The following is a 21,195-nucleotide window of genomic DNA, read 5'->3' as shown; positions in this document are numbered from 1 at the left end:
TGCAAACACCTCCAACAACCTCTACTTTCTATGGCTGTGGTGACAGAGGGTCCAACAACATGACAGAACGGTTCAGGCATCAGTGTCTCTGAAATCACAGACCAATTAGGTGGAGGGAGACACATCGGTAAGGGCCTGAAGTTAAAGAACAACACTGTTTTTCTATTTTTTCTTCTCAAGGTCTCCTTAAATGGGACCGGTGGTTAAACAACAGCACTATTACCCACTAGAGATTGGTTTCTGAACATGTTCTACAGACGAGACAAACAATCTCAAGACAATTACAATGGCTGGGTGAGTGGAAGGTAGACAATGGCTCTGTGGCACCACTCCTCTCGGGACAGATTACTGTAATTCCAGCCTAACAGGTTAGGACTTTACATTAGGTTCTCAGCATTGGACATACAGGGACACACCATACCTGACATTAGCTCTTAAATCGTGCTGTTTTCAATGTCGACGTGGCCTATAAAAGTCCAAGATCCAAATCTGGTAACTATAGATGCTGGTTTTATACAACAATAGGTGGAATTTACTAAGGGGCCATTCACACAGAACGAGTTTTTGCTTTAAAAACATGAGATGCAGGGCAGTGAGTGTTTTTTAAAAAATTTTTTAAAGTTGAACCTAAAAGCCATGTTTTAAGGACAGCATGTTATTCAAAAGATGCTGCAAAAGTACGCAAGTGCAACAGTCAGACATCATTCTAGCCCATCTGCACATAGAGCAACAATATATCAGCAGTATGTTAGTGTTAATAGCCCCTGAAAAAAATTATGTACCAACACCTCAGATGACCCAACACCTGTGAGGACCTCCTCAGATGATGCCAACTTTGAATAAATATACAAAACTGCCAAAATTTCCATGATTGCCTTAATTGTGTTCATTGTTTCTGCTTGAATACACGTCATTAGCTAACTGCATCATTTATATTACCGTAGAACTGTATATTTCTGCTATATGAACATTACTTTGATATCACCAACAAATTACTCTTAATTTGTAATGCAGAAACATGCATCTCCTGTAAAGCTGCTTTGAATGTGATGCCTGCATTTAGTTTTACAATATAAGATTATTGTATTTAATTTTTAATGTTTATTTTATACATCATTTATAAATAATAGTAAATACAAATAGAGCCGATAATAATGCTAATTAATTTAAAAAATCACAGCGCAGTACAATTTCTAAACATTTTGCAGCTTGTTTCATTAGACTGAATACAGAACAGGTTTTTGCTGAAATACTGAATGTTTTTGGCGAATACGTCTCCAGAAACCTAGTAATTTTCAGCTCAGCATACATGTGTTTGCAGTGATACGTTGATATCCTTGTAGATAGACTAGGCATGCAGGTGTGATTGCGCAAGCTTAGCTAAGAAAAAAATAAAAACTGAACAAATACCTACACCCCCACAAAAAAATCCATCCAAATTACATTCCCAGATATCTAAACTTATCTGAGACTCCTTGTAGTACCAGCATGCTATTGCTGGTTCATAGATATGCTGGCAATGATTTTAGAGGGGATTGTCACGTATAAGATGCAAGGAAAAAAAAAATTTTTTTTTTCTTTGAAGGAAATAAATATCAGGTTGCTCTCAATATGGTATTATATAACGACACAGCAACAGCTTTGGGTTTCTTAAAGTGGTGGTCATATCATGAAAAAAAAGTCTTTGATCTCTTGAAATAAAAGGGTTCAATGTAAAACTGCAAACTTTTCCAAGCCAAACAGACCACCTATTGAAAGGAAGCTGCAAAAACTTCTCTTTCCGTACTTCCTCAACTTTCTGAAGTCAGATGAATACATTGACACTTGACCGCCTGCATTTGCACATCAATGATGCCTAATCGGTGGTCGGCAACTTGGACTGGCCAGTCGTGGTGAAGTAATATGGAGGAGGTAGAAAAGAAACTGTTATTATTCCAGTTGGCATATAACAAAAAAATATGGAGGTGTCTGATTATTTCAGCCTGACCTAAACTGTCTGTGAGTCACATTTCAGTGAGAATTGTTTTATGAACCTGCCACAATCTAATCCAGCCTTTGCAAAGAGGTTGCTATTGAAGGTCTGGGCAGCAACAACTATATTGGACCAAACAGTAAACCTGCCACAAACTGTGAAGGCTGTCTCTCATTTCACATGCAAAGAGGGTGTTTGCACAGAATTTAAAGCTACAGCAGCAAAGATGATGCCAACACCTGTGAGGACCTCAGATGATGCCAACTTCTAAAATATACTGTACAAAACTGCCAAATTTTCCTTATAATGATTACAACATGATTGCCTTAATTGTGTTCATTGTTTCTGCTTGAATACACGTCATTAGCTAACTGCATTATTTATATTATCGTAGAGCAGCGTATTTATGCTATATGGACATTACTTTGATATAAAGGGTATAAATAGTCACGTAAAAATAAATTATGACTTTGGAAATGACAAAAATAATGTTTGATAAAACCCCAATAAAATTCTTAGATATGCAGCACAACATTCTCCTAGTTTCTATATTATGTGCAATTTTAAAACAAATAATGCTTTTAAGTATTTGACTAATTTTCCAATTCAAATATCAAAATAATAATAATAACAAATATATATTTACTTACACAACACTGGATAAGACATTAAGACTATCTTGAATTAGTGTATTATTTTGAAGTATATTTTGTTACTGCACTGCCACTTGTTTAATTTATTCATATTTAAAATAGGTTAAAAAAAGATACATTGTCTGAAAATAAGTCTTAATGTAATGTTGCATAAGTAAATGCAACTTTTTACATTGTTTGACTTCATTTTTAATGTCAAAAAACTAATTAAAAACTAGAGGTTGTAAGTCCCATTCAGGAAGAACCCTGGTGGTCATGCTCTACCATGCTAAATCATCTTAAGAGTATCATTTCCATGGTTTAGAATAGTTCAAAGGCATGTGTGAATCTACAGACCTTGTCAGAGATCAGAGATAGAGGGCCCCAATACGCCTCAGGTGACTCCACTGAGCAGCCGCCAGAAGGCGTCAATTAAAAAACGTTCATCCATCAAAGAACCTAATCTCAAGTTCGGCCAGCACTTCCATTGTAGCAGGGATTCCATACCACTGCTTCAACATAAAAGAAGGCATTAAGGTGTGCTGTGGGACTTCCATACCATTGAGAACACATAAAGAGGGATTTCGAGGTGTGCTATTGCTTACAGCGCAAAGCTAATTGTTCAGCAGCTCTTATCGTGAATGCTATGCCACAGTGCCTTTGCTTCAATGAGCTAAAATGACGAAAGGGAATAGAATACCATAACAACACAAACAAAAAAATGAGAAAAACAAAGACAGGACCTTGGTTATCCGGCTTTATGATTTACTGCTTGTTTGCAAATTGTAGTAACTCAATGAACTAGGCCGTTTGTAATTGCACTCTATTTCAAGACTATGAAAAGAAAAAAAATTCTTGTTGCTTTGATGGCAAAGCATAAAATGACAAATCAAAATGCAACTTGAGTTTTTTCGGAAGCAATAAACGGAACTGGCTGCAGGCAATGTCTATATGAACCATGGCTGCCCTAACGTCCAAGTAGGTTTCATATATTATATAGAGCCCCCCCAGACATCAATTCTTTTTTGTTTCCCATGAGGCATTATTCTGCCATTTTTGTCATGTCCCTCAGAGAATCAAAACAACACGCTGCTCATACTCCACGGGCAAGGCAATCGTCGACAGATCATAGTCACTACAAACACACTCTGTTGTCTAAATAAATATGTTCTTGGTATAGAAAATACCTTTATTCCATGGGTATGGAGAAGATTTTCTGAGCGATATCAAGGTATGGCTGCACATTCTGTTTTCTTTGTGTGCTAGGACACAGGAGGATAGGAATCTTGACGAAATGAAAGACGTTTATCTCTTGCTATCTTCAGCATGCTCTATCACTGTCTGAAATGTGTGGATAACCCAATGAATAAGATAAACAAAACAAAAAATGTAAATCTACATTCTGAACCTGTGTGATACACAGAAACAGTGGAAAAACAGCCAGACTCACTAGGCTGGGCACTACATTCGAAAACACTTTGAATTCCAGCAGTGGACTTTGTCAGAAAAATGTGTATAATGGAGGAGAACATGCCTGGCCACATCTTTCAACAAAAGACTAAGAATTGCTGTTTTTATCAGCAATTAAAGCTGACTGAGGTATGAACATGCCCTAAAAATATATGCAGCTACATCCTATGCCTATAAAGCATGCTTTGTCAGTTTTCCAGCTTAGCCAACCAAAATATTGCCAATGTTTAGTCATGCAACTAGCTATTTTCTGTAGTATGATAGCAGCAGCTATTTTCAAAATAGTACAGCTTCACCAAGCGTTTTTCCAGTTATTGGAAATTCTTTCATATATACATAGAGTTGGTTAAATAAGACTCATGACACTGATATGATTCAATTTAGTGAATCAATTTAAAACTTAGTAAACATGTTTGTGAACTGATTCTTTTTAGTAAATGACTCACTGGTCAAACAATTCACAAAATGATTTGAGTGCAGTATTCTTTTTTTCCATCCAAATATTTAGTTAAATGCTGTATTATGTGCAATTACATAAAGGTTTTTGTAATTTTACTTAGCATAAATTGATCTTTTATAACAAGGCAGTTTTCTACATTTTGGTAGTAGCTTGTAGTCTAGCACACCGCTTTTTAAAAAAGTACTTTGACTGAAGTGTATCTTAGCATTACCAATTGTAAACAGGTTTCTAAAACATTCACCATGATTGGTCAGAATATCAAATATTCCAGCAAAAAAAATAAAAAATATCACACCATTGGTTGAGCCAGTGTTGCTACATTTGACAGGTTGGGATGGCCAAACCAATTAGTGTTTTAATATTGCCATTGAGATATTTTTCTTTTATTTTTTTTTATGTTTTTTATACTTACAGCTCTCTCTGAATATTAAAGTGGGATAGGAAAAAATATTCTAAGACTGACACCTTCAACAACTTCAAAATTACAAAATTATCTTTTATTTGGCAAGCTAGAATTTCAAAGTAGCTTCCCCACCGCATGTACTGCAAGAGATTCCTAGAGAGAAGAGAAACATTGCTGTAATATCCCAGGAGTGAGAGCATGTATAGTGCTCACCTTGAATAGAGATGACGGGGTGCTCTAGGCGGGTACACTCCGGCCTTGTGTGGGGTGCTGGGGTCGGGGAGGGCTCTGTGGGGAGAGGGGGCCTCTGGGATAGTATAGCAGGAAATGGAAGAGTGATGAAACAGAGGATAAGGCCAGGCACAGCCAGGGAAGCCACGGCCCGTGGCAACACTGTCATGGTGACGGAGGCCGACCTCTCCTCTCCTCTAGCTGCCAAGGTGGGCCTCTTGAATGCACCTGTTGAGAGGGGAGAAAAAGATTCATGGTAAACATACTTTTATGTTTATTTTTCTGCTATTTCTTTAAGGTTTACATTTTTTGCAGCTCACACACATCTTTACTGTCATAGGAGTTTGAGAATATTGTACATCTTTATGATTACGTAAAAGATTTGCTGACTTGAGAGATTTGTCCTTATGACAACAGTTTAATTGTGTATGAACTATGAACAGAAAGTGGCAAAAGAGTCACTCCATGAAAATTAAAAACTAGCTTTCTATTTGTTTTGAATTACTGATATCTAAAAAGTAGGGGGGCTGATTATCGAAATAATGCTGATAAATTACTGTAGGCATTTCTGTAGTTCAAACAAAAGGTCATGGGTTCAGTTTGTGTCTGCCAAATACATAAAATACAATGTAAATATAAAACAAGCATTTCCGAAAAAACAGAATACAGGTAACAGAAAAAAAAAGAAAAAATCATCACAAATTTTCTGAAAATGGCCTGGCTGATTACTAACATGTGCATATTCTAACACCCCAGCAGAATTACACCACAAAAAGCTACTAATATTCCAGTTGCTAACTAATAATATGAGTAATTTAGAAGTTGTGATGTTCCTGGCTGTGTATTTGCACCTGCGGCATTGCAAAATCCTTCTCAAGCATCCTAACATTTTGTAAAGAGTGGCTGAAGCGTGTTTTTAACAAGGTCCCTGATCTTTTCAGTCCAGACTGAACAGTTTGTGCAGCACAGTTCAGCCATGAATGTTTTGTGATTTGGTCACAATGCAATGCAGGCATTGCAAAGAGATAGAATGATTGAGGCAACTACATTGGACCCCACAGAAAACCCTAACAAAAACATGTAACACTTCAAAAGCAGCAAGCTAGAACTTTCAGCTTCTGGATAACAACAATTACATTAATATAATATAATATGGAGGTAATATCCAAAATTCACATGCAATAAAGGTGATGGCTGGTGCAAGGGAACTGGGGTAGGAAGCAGAAGCGGTGGGTGGTGTTGTTAAAAGTTTCTGGCAGTAAGTGGTGGCCCAGCTTGATCAGCATAAAACCCCTTAAGCGCCCAGGCACTTCCGTCTCCTTCATATGCGGAGGAGTTTTAATATCATAGCTGATCTTATTAGAGGTGAGGCATGACATCTCTATCTCTATTCAGAGCAGCTCCAGTGCAGTCATATTACAACACACAGCAGTTACCTCAATCACCGCATTCAGCTGCCCGTCAATCTCCTCACACACCGCGTCATATGCTAACTTCAAGTCATAATGTGTCACACTTCAGCGAGCAAGCTTATGGACCTAGGAGACCAAGGTTTAATTGAACACCCACAGTGCCCTAAGCTGGAATCTAGTATCCTTAAGGAACCCGTTAGCAAAAATAAGCCCAATTTTCCTTATGGTAACAAATTCAGAAGGAAAGGTTCATTTAAACTATATCTATATCACACCTAATGCAATATAATATAATATAAGCCTATTATCAGTTTTGGCTGCTCCCGTTAAGGGTCGCCACAGTAAATCATCTGCATACTGTATACACACCGAACAGAACAAACCAAAACAAAAAACAAATAAGCGAACATAGTGTATATGAGATGTTTTAAACAAAACAAATCAAAATAAAATAAAGTAAAAATTACATTATACCATACCAATTTATTGTAAAAAAAAAAAAAGAAAAGAAAAAAAAAAGTCATCCTTAACCTCACAGCAACTATTGAATGGCTAAAAGATGCTTTGCAAAACCAGCATCTTGTAGTTACAGCATCTACCAGCAGGGGCTAACTGGACTAACCAGCAAACCTTTGACCCCTTGGTTTGACCTACTAAACTCTGTGGTAAACTAGTTAAGAAGCCCTTTCAGGGACATCAGCACACCAGCATGCTGTGGACAAATGTGGTTAAAAGTTGTACACCACCAACATTAATGTTATTTCACTGTAGACCTGATATATGGAGTTCATAGCCAGAGAGAAACCGGCAGCACATCACCATCTTTCATGCAGGGCCAAAGTTAATCTTGTGGCACATAATATTATTTGAGTGTTTAAAAAAACAAGAGTCAATTCATGCAATCCACTGAGATGCACCAGGGGCTAATTTACAGTTTCACCATTGGATGAGGCAATCAATAATAAATTATTAGCTTGGTTATGTTGCAAATTACCATGATGCCTTCTCAATTATCCCTCTCGCAACAGCGGGTAACTAATTAGGCAAATGAAAGTGGCAACTGGCTTGCTATACAGTCAACCATCTGCATGAGACAGGACTATTCACAACACATACCATCTCTAGACTGAAAAAGATCACAACAGAGTGAACTAAATTCTTGTCAAGTTGGTCAAAATCTTAGCAGAGCATGTGCAAGTGCAAAGGCAACTATCTAGAATGCAAACGTTACAGAAAATACACACATCCGTTTTTGCATCCTGTAGCACTTGGGTCAAGACTGCTCATTAGGGGTTATGTAATAAAGTATGACTGGGTGGGTGTATTGGCGCATGTGTAATAGAAGTGTTTTAGCCTAGTTAGTATGCAGGAGAAATGAGAAACAGGACAGATCCTTTGATGGGAAAATGACTACTTGACCTTATGTTAATATTTCAAATGTGTATGCTCAGAAAGAGATAACAGGGTAATATCATAATCATCTCTTGATGAATTCTCCTTAATGTTTTTAAAATAAAAGAGCTTGATTTATTATGTAGATCAGTGGTCGACCAATGTGGGCAGATGTTGATGTCTATGGAGCAGATGAATTATAAATAATTTAACTAGGACTAAGATAATATTCCTTAATTAGAATAAAATATACTGAATTAATATTTCAAAACATTACATTCACCAATTTTTGGTAGTAATATTTTGAACACAATATTTACTCAAAATTTAAAAAAAACAAACAAACAAAAAAAACCCCACAGAATTCAATCTCAAAAATATTTACATATTTATTGCTCTTGCCAATTACATGTACACACTAACATTCAGAAGAGGTAACGTAATGGGGAAATATCCTAAATAATATTCCCTGATAAAGAAAAAACTTCAACCATACAGGTTTTTTAATGCTGATGTTGGTAGGGTAGATAAATTGTTAATAATTTTGAGATAATGAGAGATAGATAATATTCCTTAATTAAGAATAAATACACTGAATTAATATAACAAAAAAATTACCATTTATTAGCATTTTTACACAATATTTAGTCAAAATTTACAAAATCACACTTAATTCATTCTCAAAAACAGTGATGGCTATTTGTGTTATTCAGTAAAGTAATAAGAAAGAAGAATGGATACTATCATTTCTAAACGCCAGGAGAAGGAAAAACTTATAAAATACACATTTCCTATGATGCCATTATAATGAACTAGAAAAAGTGTATCCTTTCATTTTGACAGAATCAAGAACATGTTCATCTCCCATTATGCTAGAGCAACACCAATTTATGAAGAGACATCTATTCATGGAGGTCATGTACACACTACACACTTCTGGCTTGGGATCTGAAATTTGTGGATGGGGATGTGTGCTTTACTCAGCTGGTTGCTGAAGTGCTGCTGTGATGGGAAAGAGGTCAGTCTGAGCCAGCTGCAAAAAGCCCAAGAGACAAGGAAAAAAACAACACATAAAAAGCAAATCCACACACGCAAGCAAGCACATGTGAAGTTCAAAAGCAGTTGTTAACAACTTGTATCCCAACAGTGAGTCAACAGCTGTGAGCTAATTAGTCCCAATGCCAAATAGCGAAGGTGTTAAGGATCTACACACAGACGTGCCCAAGCACAATAGCCACCTACGCTAACAAATTAAGGCTCAAAACAGCTGGTGGCACTTCTAAACTGCCTTAGAGAGTGGGCCGAGCTGGCAGAGCTTCTGAATGCGGTGTGCTCACCAAAGTGGTAGAAGAAAGATCAAGCCAAAGAAAGCACTCAAGACTCCTTCCCTCTGGGATACTTGCAAAATGGCCCATTGCACTTTATGGCCGTCTAGCTATTTTAGCGCGTGGGAAAATAAAATACCCATCTGGGACACTTCGCTAGATTTCACAGGAGTAGTGGTCAATCTGAGTGGATGGTCAATTATCTGTAGACCGTGTGCACTCGGCTTAAGGAACTTCCCTTGATTAGACTAATGAATGCACATGCAGTGCTTCTGTCAATAGCACCCAGATCAGCCAGGATAACATGTGCCTAGCAGGCTACCCTGCATATTTCCATGGAAACAGACCCGACTAATGAACATGTCGTTAACGCTGTCGGACAATTGCGAAAGACGGCGCAGGTTTGTTCGCCTTACAAGCAAGACAGGCCCCTTGTGAGACAAGAGAGCAGGTATAGCCAAAGAGCAAACACGATCTCTCCTAATGAGCACCGCTTCTTCATTTAACACCTCATCAAATGACAGTGATGTCAGACAGGGCCATCAAGATCTGTCAGCGAGAGGGAATCGCACTGAGCCTGGTGCCTGGATGGGGGCAGATTATTAGACGTCAACAGCAGTTTCTCATGTGCCTCCTGGGCTGCCCATCTGACAGTAAGATGAACAACAGAACATAATCAGCTCTGAGCACACGCAGAGTAGTAACGCTGAGCTGTTGCTCCAGACCAAACCTATGAAAAACCATCATCAATTATTAAATCGTCAATTTAAATATTATAAATGTATTACCATTAAAATGTTTGGGGTCAGTAAGATTAAAAAAAAGAAAAAAGAAAAATCCATGCATGAAGTTGATCAAAAGTGACAGGAAAGTAATTTATGTAAAAAAAAAAAAAACTATATTTAAAATAAATCCCGTTTTGAATTTTTTATTCTTTAAAGAATCCTGAAAAACTAATTTGTATCAATTTTCAAAAAAAATATTTTTGAGCACAAAATCAGCTTATCAGAATGATTTCTGAAGGATCATGTGACACTAAAGACTGGAGTAATGGCTGCAGTAAATGTAATAATATTTTACAATATTACTGATTTTACTGCATTTTTGAACAAATAAATGCAGCTAGGCTTCTTTTGAAAACATTTAAAAAATGCCACCGATCCCAAACAATAATGTATGTATATGTATGTGTGTATGTATGTACATTAAATGTAATTAATATATTCATTTAAAAATATTAAACATGATAAATATAAAAATTAAAAGAAAACTTTTGCTAATGAAGGAAATATTTCTGGGCTGATAGTATGTGCATGGGGCTAGAGTTTAAATTCATTGTCATTTCCCATTTGTTCTGAAATAATAATAATAATAAAAAAAAGGTTATTTCTCTGTATTCTTTTTCATTAAGGGGACTACAGATTGAAATATTAATGCTACTTGCATCACACAAAGCACGGTTTGTGGATTACTTGTTTTTATTGCGGATTTTGATGTAAAAAAACATTGAATTAAATATAATGGCTGTTGCTGGTATTGTTGTGCTTCCTAAGAATCATTCCCTACCATTCATGCCATTATCTTTCATGTGTACTGACAAATAATTGGATGACATTAGTCTATGGCAGAAAGAATGCCAAATGAACCTGGAAACAAGTAAAATCCCTGTGATGCAACAAGTCTTTAAGCAGAGCAATAAAAAGGACATTCCAGCATTCTCTTCCATTGGTCCCAAATAAATTTTTTTTATTTCCACTCTTCCTCCTGTCAGCACAGAGCTCCTATTGCACCATCTTTTGGCCTGTGAGTGGGTCATAAGCTTGGTTAGCCGGGTCATATTCTTCCAAAAATGTATCCAATAAGTACATATCGATCTCTCCAAAAGTCAAACTTAAAAGGAGAGTCTTCCACATTGCATGGGCTGTTGGGCTGCCAGCTGCGTTGATCTCTCTGGCTGTAAGTCATACGGCTTTGGCAGCAGTAAACGCTCAACCACCCCTGTGCTAAAACCTCTCCTCACAGCACGAGGCCTCCCATAGCCTAATCACACAACTTTCTGCACTTCCTACCTCGAAATTCAACAAAAAAATTGTTTACATTTTAAAAACCATGTGCTACTGCCTATATTTCGTTGATCCAGAAAAATAAAATAAATAATTTAAAAATGCAATGCATGTCATGTCATTTGATTGTTTTCTGTTTAGAAACTGAAAGCTAAAATAGATAGTTTTGACTCTATATTTTGATGGGATAGGCCACATTCAAGTCATTGTAAAATATATACACAAGCTGAATGCACTGTGTAATCACATTAACATATATGCATTTATTAATTGTATTGTTTCAATGTAACAATGCATTACAATTATATAAATTCATTATATACTAGTTATTTAATTATATTAATCACATCATTCAAATTCTATACTGATGCAGCAAGTAGCAACACTGTTTAGCAACCGTAAACAACTAAACACTTGTCCCAGTCCTGCTAGGTACTTCATGTAAATATTTACAACAGATGGGGAGAAAAAAAAAAATCAAAATGTTAGCAGTAAATTAGGTGAAGCCATGTCTCATGTCTCCTCCAGTAATTTCTGCTAGCCCAGGCAAAGTTGATTACCTCTTATAATATTCTCCAGGTTTAGCAACTTGTGTGCACTCATAAGTCCTCATAAATACTAAATGTATGAGAAATCAGTCATTTAGGTGGCGCATTATGCCGAGGTTGCCTTGTCATTAGCTCCAACACCGCAGGAATGCTGATGAGGGCCAGTAGAGCACATAAAGCTATTTAGGCACCCACCAGCTCAGATCCTGGGAGGTCTCATTTGCAGCGGAGGGTTAAGAAACACCTGTTTCTCAATTAGAATAAATATACAAAAGGAGATCTGCAAAGTAAATGGAACACCGTCAGCTCATTGTCTCTAAATTAAATGGGTTTCTGGGAAGACAAATGCAATTGTAAGTGTTTCACACTTGTCATTTTCTCTTTACATCATTTTTAAGGTCCAATTGAAGGAAAATGGAAAACAAATGAAAAAACATTCACAGTTTAAACGCTTAATATGTTTGTGGAAGTGTTCAATAAAATATCTTTTGGGGATTCAGTGGAGTCAAATCACATATAATGCCATCTCTAAAACATTGTTCCACCTGGTATGCATTTGGATGATTGGATCACAGGTAGACAAGGGAGATACATTTCCATTTACACTTGGTTTTTAATCCGTTTCTTTCGTACACTTTCATGATGTCTTTGAGGACAGGGTTTATGGTGCATTTATGGCCTTTTTCTGATCTTTTGATCTAATACTGCAAAATAAGCTTGCACAGTTTACATGAGAATGCAAAAGGAGACCATGGAGAATGATACAGAGAGCAGCACCTTTCATTTGTACTCTGATAGCCACAAAACTATGCAGATCGCTGTGGGTTGTGTTACAATTAGGACTGGTAAGAAAACACTGTGCTTTTTGTGACGTTTCAAACATTATGATTTCCGATGGCAAAGTTTAAATCCCATCTGGGTAGTGTGCTTCAACACATCCCTAACGTTCAAGAATTAGGTAAGTAGGCAGAGAGGAAGTGGATTTTGTGGCTGTTTGAATGCGTTTCCGTCTGGAAGTGGTCGAAAGTGGACAAGCTCAAAACGTTTCAGACCCCATTTACACCTGTATTTCCTGTTGTCCATCTGTGATCGATAAAAGCACATCTTAATACTAGATGTAAACCAGTGGTGTGTAGTGGTGTTTTGTAATGAGGAGGCGGGATTTATGGCATGAACCAATCATAATCACTCATATCCAATCATATTGTGATGGACGCATTGCCTCCTCTCACGTGAAACGAAGGGAATGCCCCTGATGTAAACAGGGCCTAAAAAGGCTAACCATCAGCTCAGCTTCAAAAACTGTAGCTCAGTTCACCCCATGCCCCAGATCTAGGCTCAGGTCAGTCAGGGTTATATTGAGCATGTCTAATTCTTCAAAGCCTAAGTCACACCAAATCTCTTTAATTCCTGCTCCAGTATGCCCTACCAGAGCCATTAGAAGGACAAAGGGGGCCCTGAAGGCAGGGGAATGGAGGTCTGCACGGTTAATGGAGGAATGACTGAATTCAGAGCGAAATGGAAAAGAGCTTCATAAAGGACCCTTTTGGTACGAGGGTGAGGGGCGGGTCACGGCAATCACAGAGCGAAGTCGCTCGTCTCACGCATGAGCGTGCCCGGTAAATCGCCGGGAGGCCATCCTCCTGACTAGCATTACGAACGGCACAGAAAGGATAATCAGACTCGGTCGATAGGCCGATACTTCAGGCGTGTCCTGGAATGTATCTGATAACGTATCAAAGCTCCATTCATGGAAAAGGACGCATCAGAAAGAGTTTTCATGGCTTCGAGGCAGGTTGGCATCTGTAACGATGCAATTTCACACTTATCTGGGATACTCGCACAAAGAGCCGAGCTACTGTCGAGAGCGTAGGTAGGTGTTTGGAGAGCATATCAGCTTTTTTGACCGAATCTCTGAGCTTCTACATGTGTAGGAGTAGTACTTCAGAAACAACGCACTAAAGCTTGTTGGCTGCGTGTCAACGTGCGCATGACAAAATTAGGTTGCAACAATGGCAGAATGCGGAGTTCGCAACTTTACATGAGAGCTCCATCCAAGTTCTAACAAGGGTCTTGACCATTCAGCTGAGTGGTTCTTTTTCGTTGTTGTGGCTCCAGATACGAAGTCACATACACACACGCGCATATACACAATACACATCATTTGTCATAGCTGTGAGACAGTTCTATTTGGTGAGGGCCAATTGGGCTAGTGGTGTCTAGCAGAGTGAGAGTGTAATCTGCACAAGCTGAGGAGAGCAGCGAAGCGACGCTGGTCGTGATCAGCTCAGCCATTTCACCCCTGAAGTGCCTCTTCAAAAGAGCCTGAAAAGAGCAAAACCTCAACAGTCCTCAGCGCACCAAAAACTCCATTAAAAGCACAGCTTGATTGCAAGAGCCAGCATTTAATTTCAAACTCCAGCGATGACTGAATGCAAAAATGTGTTTATCAAGTTATTGTATCTGTTTGTGACAGACCGGATTAAGGAAAGACACAATAGACTTTGATTCGCCAGGTTTTGTTAGTTTGCTGCTTGATGGAAGGGTCATGGAAAGATGTTTATTAAAAAAAGAAGTACCTTACATTAAGTTAAGCAATTACGGGGTACCGATCGCCTCTCAAGGGTGTAATCAAGCCTGTTCATAGGAGGTCTTCTGCATTTGACGTGCATTAGGTTATGAATGTGATTTAGTACAGTCTGTGGTGACAATCTCTTTAGCTTTCAGATGGAGCACAGGCCAGAAGATCACAGAACCCAATCTAATGCACAGCATTCACCTCAATTTACAAAAGTAGCCACTGCACGGCAGGATGTTCACTCACATAATCACACTGAGCCACAGGCTAAAAGTAATCTTTACTTTCACAGGGAAAGCAAATTAGGACAATTTTTCACCAAAAAAGCTTCCAAAACAGTGTTTATTGGTTGATATTCTAGTCTGAACTTCAGAGGGATATTATTTTGTAACCAGGTACTACGCAACAACACAACAATTGAAAAACGAAAGCTACATGACATGACATGACACATTATGCATTATACATTATTATCTTTTATGGCATTGTTTTGGGCCAATGAGATTTTACTGTGGGCAGAGCTACTCACCAAAACACAACAGAAATAAAAATAAGCAAAATGCCTTTGCTAGTGCACATCGCTAGTAAAGGTTGGGTAGGAAAAAATGTTGTTACCAATGTCCTGTTACACATTTGTACTTACACATACCATTTTGAGGGTTGTTACATGTGTGTAGTTACAGAAATATTAGAGCTGTAGACACTATGTATCAATGTGTACTTACACTGTGGTTACATACTACGTACACATCTAGTTACTATGTAAGTACACAGGTATTAGGGACACTTAATATAAAGTGGGACCAAAAATTCAAAGTAAAATGATAGAGGGTTTGGAACATGAGTGTTAGTAAAATATAACTGAACGTGTGCACAAATAAAATACATAAACCAGGTGTAGAACCTTTACATACCCCCTCGTACAATCAATCCTGGTTTCTTTCGGTCTGGCTACCCACGCTGGAGATCCGTGTGGGTGGTCAAACTCAATCTGAGAAGGCGGCAAAAGGGCCATCCTCCATCTGAACTTGTGTTAGCCTATATCATGTCCGCACAGTCTAGCCACGTCCAACCGTATCCAGTAACGCACCTTTCTCCAATTGCCCACCAGCCTGTAATACTGTATGTGTCTATCACAGATAGCCTGGGGATACACATCATCTCAACTCTCTGTGCTCACTGACACGATCAGATTGCATACGGAGCTCACGTCAACTCTTTGTAGTTCAAGGTATGTTATGTTAGATGGTGATTCATTGGTTCAGTATTCAATAGGCTGAAAGAGGTCTGGAACTGAACCAACGATTTCAAAGCTTGAGCAATGTGATAGGTGAGATGTCAAGTCACCTTCTCTCCAGAAATCAACTCACATCTGCTGTATACTGTACATGTACTACAGTACATTTTTTTTTTTAAATAAACATTTTTGTCTTGTTCTTCAGTAACAACATCCATTGTTTTATTCTTGAACATAAACCCACTAACTTTAGACTGAAACACGAGAACCAATAATCTATTGTGATCAAATCTACACAAAAATAATATTGTGCAATATTTTTACAATTTAAAATAACTTTTTCTATTTTAATATATTTTGAAAATTAATATATTTTGTGATGGAAAAGCTGAATTTTCAGAAGCCATTGCTCCAGTCTTCAGTGTCACATGGTCCTTCAGAAATCATTCTAATATCCTGATTTGGTGTTGAATAAATATATTATCAATGCTGAAAACAATTTTTGCAGTACAGTTACTAAATATTTACTGTATATTTAATGAGACCTGGTGAGGCAAGGTGAGTTTATTTATATAGCACATTTCATAAACAAAGGTAATTCAACATAATTTACATAAAAAGGGATTAAAATAATAATAATAATAATAGATGCATACGAATAAAAATAATAAAAATTTACAAATAAGAGGTTACATAAATGATTGTGTGCAATGTATGGTTTCTGAAACGAGTCTTAATAATACATGCGGTTTTACATAAGAGAGCTTTAACGGTGTTTAATTAATTAAAATGGAAAACCTGACAAAAACACTGATAAAGAAAACTCTTTTTTTCTGTAAAAATTGACTGTGATGTTGTCTCAATGTCTTGCTGGCACTATTAAGCTATTAGAGCTGAACAAACCGTGTTTGTGAGATAAGGAGTAGATAATATTTCCTTTTTTTTGGCCTTTTGGACTCTCTTTTGGACAGATGACAAGATTTTGGGAAATGGGATCAGGAAACAGCATGAGCCAGCTCATGCGCTAACCACCCGGCTACAGCTCTGACAGCTAGGACTTCTAAAACTATAATAAAAGAAATAAAATAATGAGGAAAAAAGGACAGAATCATTGATGCAAGGAAACATAGTTCCTTCTTATACGCACACAGACATTAACTCCCTGGGTGGGATGAGGGGGCGGCCTTTCCGTTCCACCACAAAAATTTGCCGTAAAATTGTGTGACTGTATTCCCCTGAGTGTGCTGGAAGTCTTTCAAAAAATCATTTACATAATGCATTAAACGCCTGCAGGAATATAAAAGGATATTGCTGTAATTTCCACCTATTTTTAAAGGAACAGTTAACTCAAAAATGAAAATGTATTCAAAATTAATTTAAAAGTCATTTACTCACACTAATGACTTATTTTCTTCAAAAGGTGAATTTCTGAAGAATATTCTGAGCAATATAATAAATGTGATTTAACTTAAGTGAATGACAAAAAGACCTCTAAAATTATCATAAAAGTGGTCTGTAATAATCATGCATTATATTTCAATGTAGTCTAAAGTCATACAATAAATTTGCAAGAGGAACAACCTGAAATGTATCATTTGTCACTAAAACAAAACTAGTTTTATGTTGCTTTCGCATTCTTTTTGAAGCATGAAAGTTTATTGTAATACTACATTCTTTCAAAATCTCTAGTTTTGCGTACAGACGAAAGTCAGTCAGGTTAGGCATGACACAAATGAGCAAATGATGACAGAATTTACATTTTTGGGTGAACTATCCCTTTAAGAGCATGAAGTGAACCGCAGGATTGGATGCTGGAAAGGTGTTATAAATCACAAGATGATAATAGTGCAGTAGTGATGACCTCTAGAGTCAGGGTTCAAGGGGCAGAGAAACATCTGCAGCTTTTTCCAGGGACAATGAAATGATGGACAGGCATGTGCGTCAGCATAAAAGCCAGGGCTGGGACTTCTGATGTGCTTGCACAAAAGTGCCATCCTTCGCTCCACACCGGTGTATCTATTAATAAAGTGCAACTCCTTAGCAAAGTGACTTGGGTCAAGAGGTCAGAAACTGATGGCTGCGGTACAGAGAGTAAGATGAGACCATTTCACAGCTTAGAGGACAAAACAGAGCTAAAAGATAAAAGAGAAAAAAGCTTTTAGTGGTCTGTTATAAACCCTGATTAAAGAAGAATGTTTATTCTATGCTGCTGCTCTGTTGAAAGTGCCATAAATTTCACACAATCTCTCTGGCCCTTTCATGCCTTTGGTTGTTGTAACTTGTTCAATAAGTTCATTTAAAGTAGCAAAACCCATTGCTACATGAGCCTGTTAGTATAAAGTGGCATTCTGCAGGAACTGAACCCATTTCTACAGCATCAGTGTTGACAATTTACTCGATTTAACTGCTATCACAATAACAGTGAGAAACTAAACAAACCCTGAGAGCGACCCTGGACAATTTAATTGATAATTAAATTGATTGCAAGTGACTTTAAAAGAGAGCTAGCCAACAGGGCATTGATACAATGTCCACTAGAGTAGAGTACAGTCACACACCACACTCTCAGAAATAAAGGTACAATAGTTGTCACTGGGGCGGTACCTTTTCAAAAGGTACACTTTTGTACCTATTAGGTTCAAATATGAACACTTTAAGTACTAATATGCACCTTTAAGGTACCAAAATGGACCCTTTAGGTACAAACATGTACCTTTTGAAAAGGTACCGCCCCAGTGACAGCTTTTGTACCTTTATTTCTAAAAGTGCAGGACACAACAGACCTCACAAGTATACAACAACATACTGTACACAACAGCAATGCTCAAAATCATAGCTCAGTTGTGGCAAAAATAGGAACTAAGTTACAATTTATGCACTACTAAATGTCTTAGCACCATTAAACTCAGTTGAAACATAACTCCATTTATAATCGAAATATAGGAGTATATTGTGAACCACCTAGTCTCACTACCCACTATGACAGTCGGGATTCAACACACACACACACACACACACACACACACACACACAAAAAGTAAAAATATAAATTAGAATGCCAATTCTAATAGTGTGTTGTATTAGTTTACATATGTAAATATACTAATCATGTTATTTCACGATTATTTATGTATCGTAATTCAATGGAAAGGCCAAAGAACTGTAAAACATCAACCACAAGATATAATGAACTGCTGTTTGCAACATTGGAGGCTTCTTATTGATTACATTAAGGTCATATTAATCAACTCCACTCTCAAATTATGATAATAAATGTCATACTTTTCGACTATTTACTTACAACCTATTATAAGCATTGCCTTAAAGGCAAAAATGTAAATTCTGTCATCATTTACTCATATTTTGAAGAAAGTTGATAATCAAACAGTTTTGGATCCCATTAACTTTCATTGTAATTTTTGCTCATACACTTGGAAATCGGAATTGTTGAGTTACCAACATTCTTCAAAATATTTTATTTTGTGTTCCACAAATGAAAGAAATGCATACAGGTCTGGAAATACATAAGGGTGAATAAATGATTAAAATTTAGACTATACCTTAACAAAAGAAGCAACCAAATTAATAAAGTTAGTTACAAACTCTATAAGTCTCTAGTGTTAATTTACACCCCGATCCCAAAAAGACTGATGCAACCACCCCACCAAGATCATTGACTAGGTTAACCAGTAAGACATGCTTAGTCAACCAGCTTCACCAAAAAATGCTGGTCACATTAAAGTTTAGCACCAAACTGGCTTAAACCAGCCTGGATCTTCATTTAAATGCAAGCAGACTCATTCTGTCTAAATGGCTATTTCAAAAAACAATCATGTACTCCTTGTTGAATGCAATTGCTTCCTTGTTTCTGTCAATGTTCTGCTTCAAGTAACACGCACATGTGTCTCGTAACTTATCTGATTGTTTATAGCTAATTATCTGAGGTTGCTGAAGGTGAGAAGCAATAACGGATTTAGCACCACCCTGACAGTCCAGGTTCTGTGTGTTATTAATAAGACACCACCGCAGTCCTGATCCCATCAGCTGGAGGTGGACCGGGGCATTCGCGTCCGTGAGGGAATTAGAACCCCTTCTGTCAGCCTGGGGTCACCAGAATACGAAGGGCCAGACTGGATTCAATCAGGAACCCTGTCTAAATCACTTCAACACAAACAAACATACACGCACATAAAATACCTTTCACTATCAATAAATCGGTAGCAGCAAACAAACAATGCTAAGAAATATCTTGTAATGTGGACCCTACACCACCACAGTGCTCTTGCAATCAATCCTCCCAAGAATCTGGAAGTTGTACCATTGATGTTTTTGGGATAAATAGCTTGAGGCACCAATAAATAAATGCTCCATGCAGGTCATCTCCAGAGAGAGTAACCTATGGGCTATTAGATGTGACAAAGCAGTATGAAGTGATGCTTCAGTCTGGAGCTAATGGATGTGTCTTAGTCTGGCGTTTCAATCTTGGAGTGAGGTTTTATCACAGGACACTGACAATCACAACAATACAGGTACTTATACATCCTGTGCACGCTTCTAAGACATTATATGGCAGTACTTGAGTCTGTATGTGTGCGAATGGGCATCTCACCTCTGGCTCTAGTGGCTGGACGGGCTTTTATTGCCGGGAGGTTTCCCGAGAGTTGTCACTTTGAATGGAAAACCTGAAGAAACATACTGCCACATTCATCTATTGACTAAAATCTAATTCTAGAAAATTCTAGCGTTTGATTGATTTAGTGTCTAGTTTTAGTGATCCAATCACAAGGGGTCAGTCACGACAAAATTACCACTGACCACTTGTTTGCAGATTTCATCAAGGAAAATTGTCTCTAAAAAAAATTTAAAATGTTTTATACTTTCCCATCAATGTTTGGCTTACAGTGGATATTCCAAGTATTAAGACCCACTGATGCCTGTACAATGTCTTTTTACTGTTATTTAAAACCAAGGAACAAGTCCAAATTTTCTTCAGTTTTCTCAACATTCTATATACTTTATATTGCCGTTTACCTGGAATATTCCTTTAAAGCTGTAACTAGAAGGCAAGGCTTAAAACCTTTGTTTTGGAACAATGGTTTCATGTTACATGACTTTGCTGTTGTCTGAGATGCATCAGGACACAATAGAGTTTACACAACAAACACAATGTAACCATATGTATGTAAGCGCCAAGAGACCATGTGTTAATTTCTTGTTTTATTGTGACCATGACTTGACACGTTGTCAAGATTTAACTTTTTTTTTCTTTACTCAATTGTCAACAAGACTTTTGAACACAATTTACATATATTTCCTCCATCATTTCATAATTATGACAAAGCTGCTTGTTTTTAATCGTTAATAAAAAACAGAACAGAAACAATAGTTATTGAGAGGTAAAAAAAAGAGAGAAAATAAATATGATTTCTTGATTTTATGCATTTTTTAGCATTAATTTATTAACAATTATAT

General features: G+C 37.3%; 1 protein-coding gene across 5 annotated transcripts in view; it reads right to left on the bottom strand.

Moving 5' to 3' along the window:
• sema5ba (sema domain, seven thrombospondin repeats (type 1 and type 1-like), transmembrane domain (TM) and short cytoplasmic domain, (semaphorin) 5Ba) overlaps positions 1–21,195 on the bottom strand; it is a 137,111-nt gene that overhangs the window by 78,666 nt on the left and 37,250 nt on the right. For all 5 annotated transcript variants that reach the window (XM_058787077.1, XM_058787075.1, XM_058787080.1 and 2 more), the window contains exon 3: positions 5,151–5,396. In XM_058787077.1, coding sequence (XP_058643060.1) covers positions 5,151–5,337 — 187 coding nt within the window. In that variant the 5' untranslated portion in view covers positions 5,338–5,396. The remainder of the gene's footprint in view (positions 1–5,150; positions 5,397–21,195) is intronic.

Source organism: Onychostoma macrolepis, chromosome 09 (genome assembly GCF_012432095.1).
Source record: "Onychostoma macrolepis isolate SWU-2019 chromosome 09, ASM1243209v1, whole genome shotgun sequence".
In the NCBI taxonomy this organism is placed as follows: Eukaryota; Metazoa; Chordata; class Actinopteri; order Cypriniformes; family Cyprinidae; genus Onychostoma; species Onychostoma macrolepis.
This window is presented reverse-complemented; position numbering and strand designations above follow the sequence as displayed.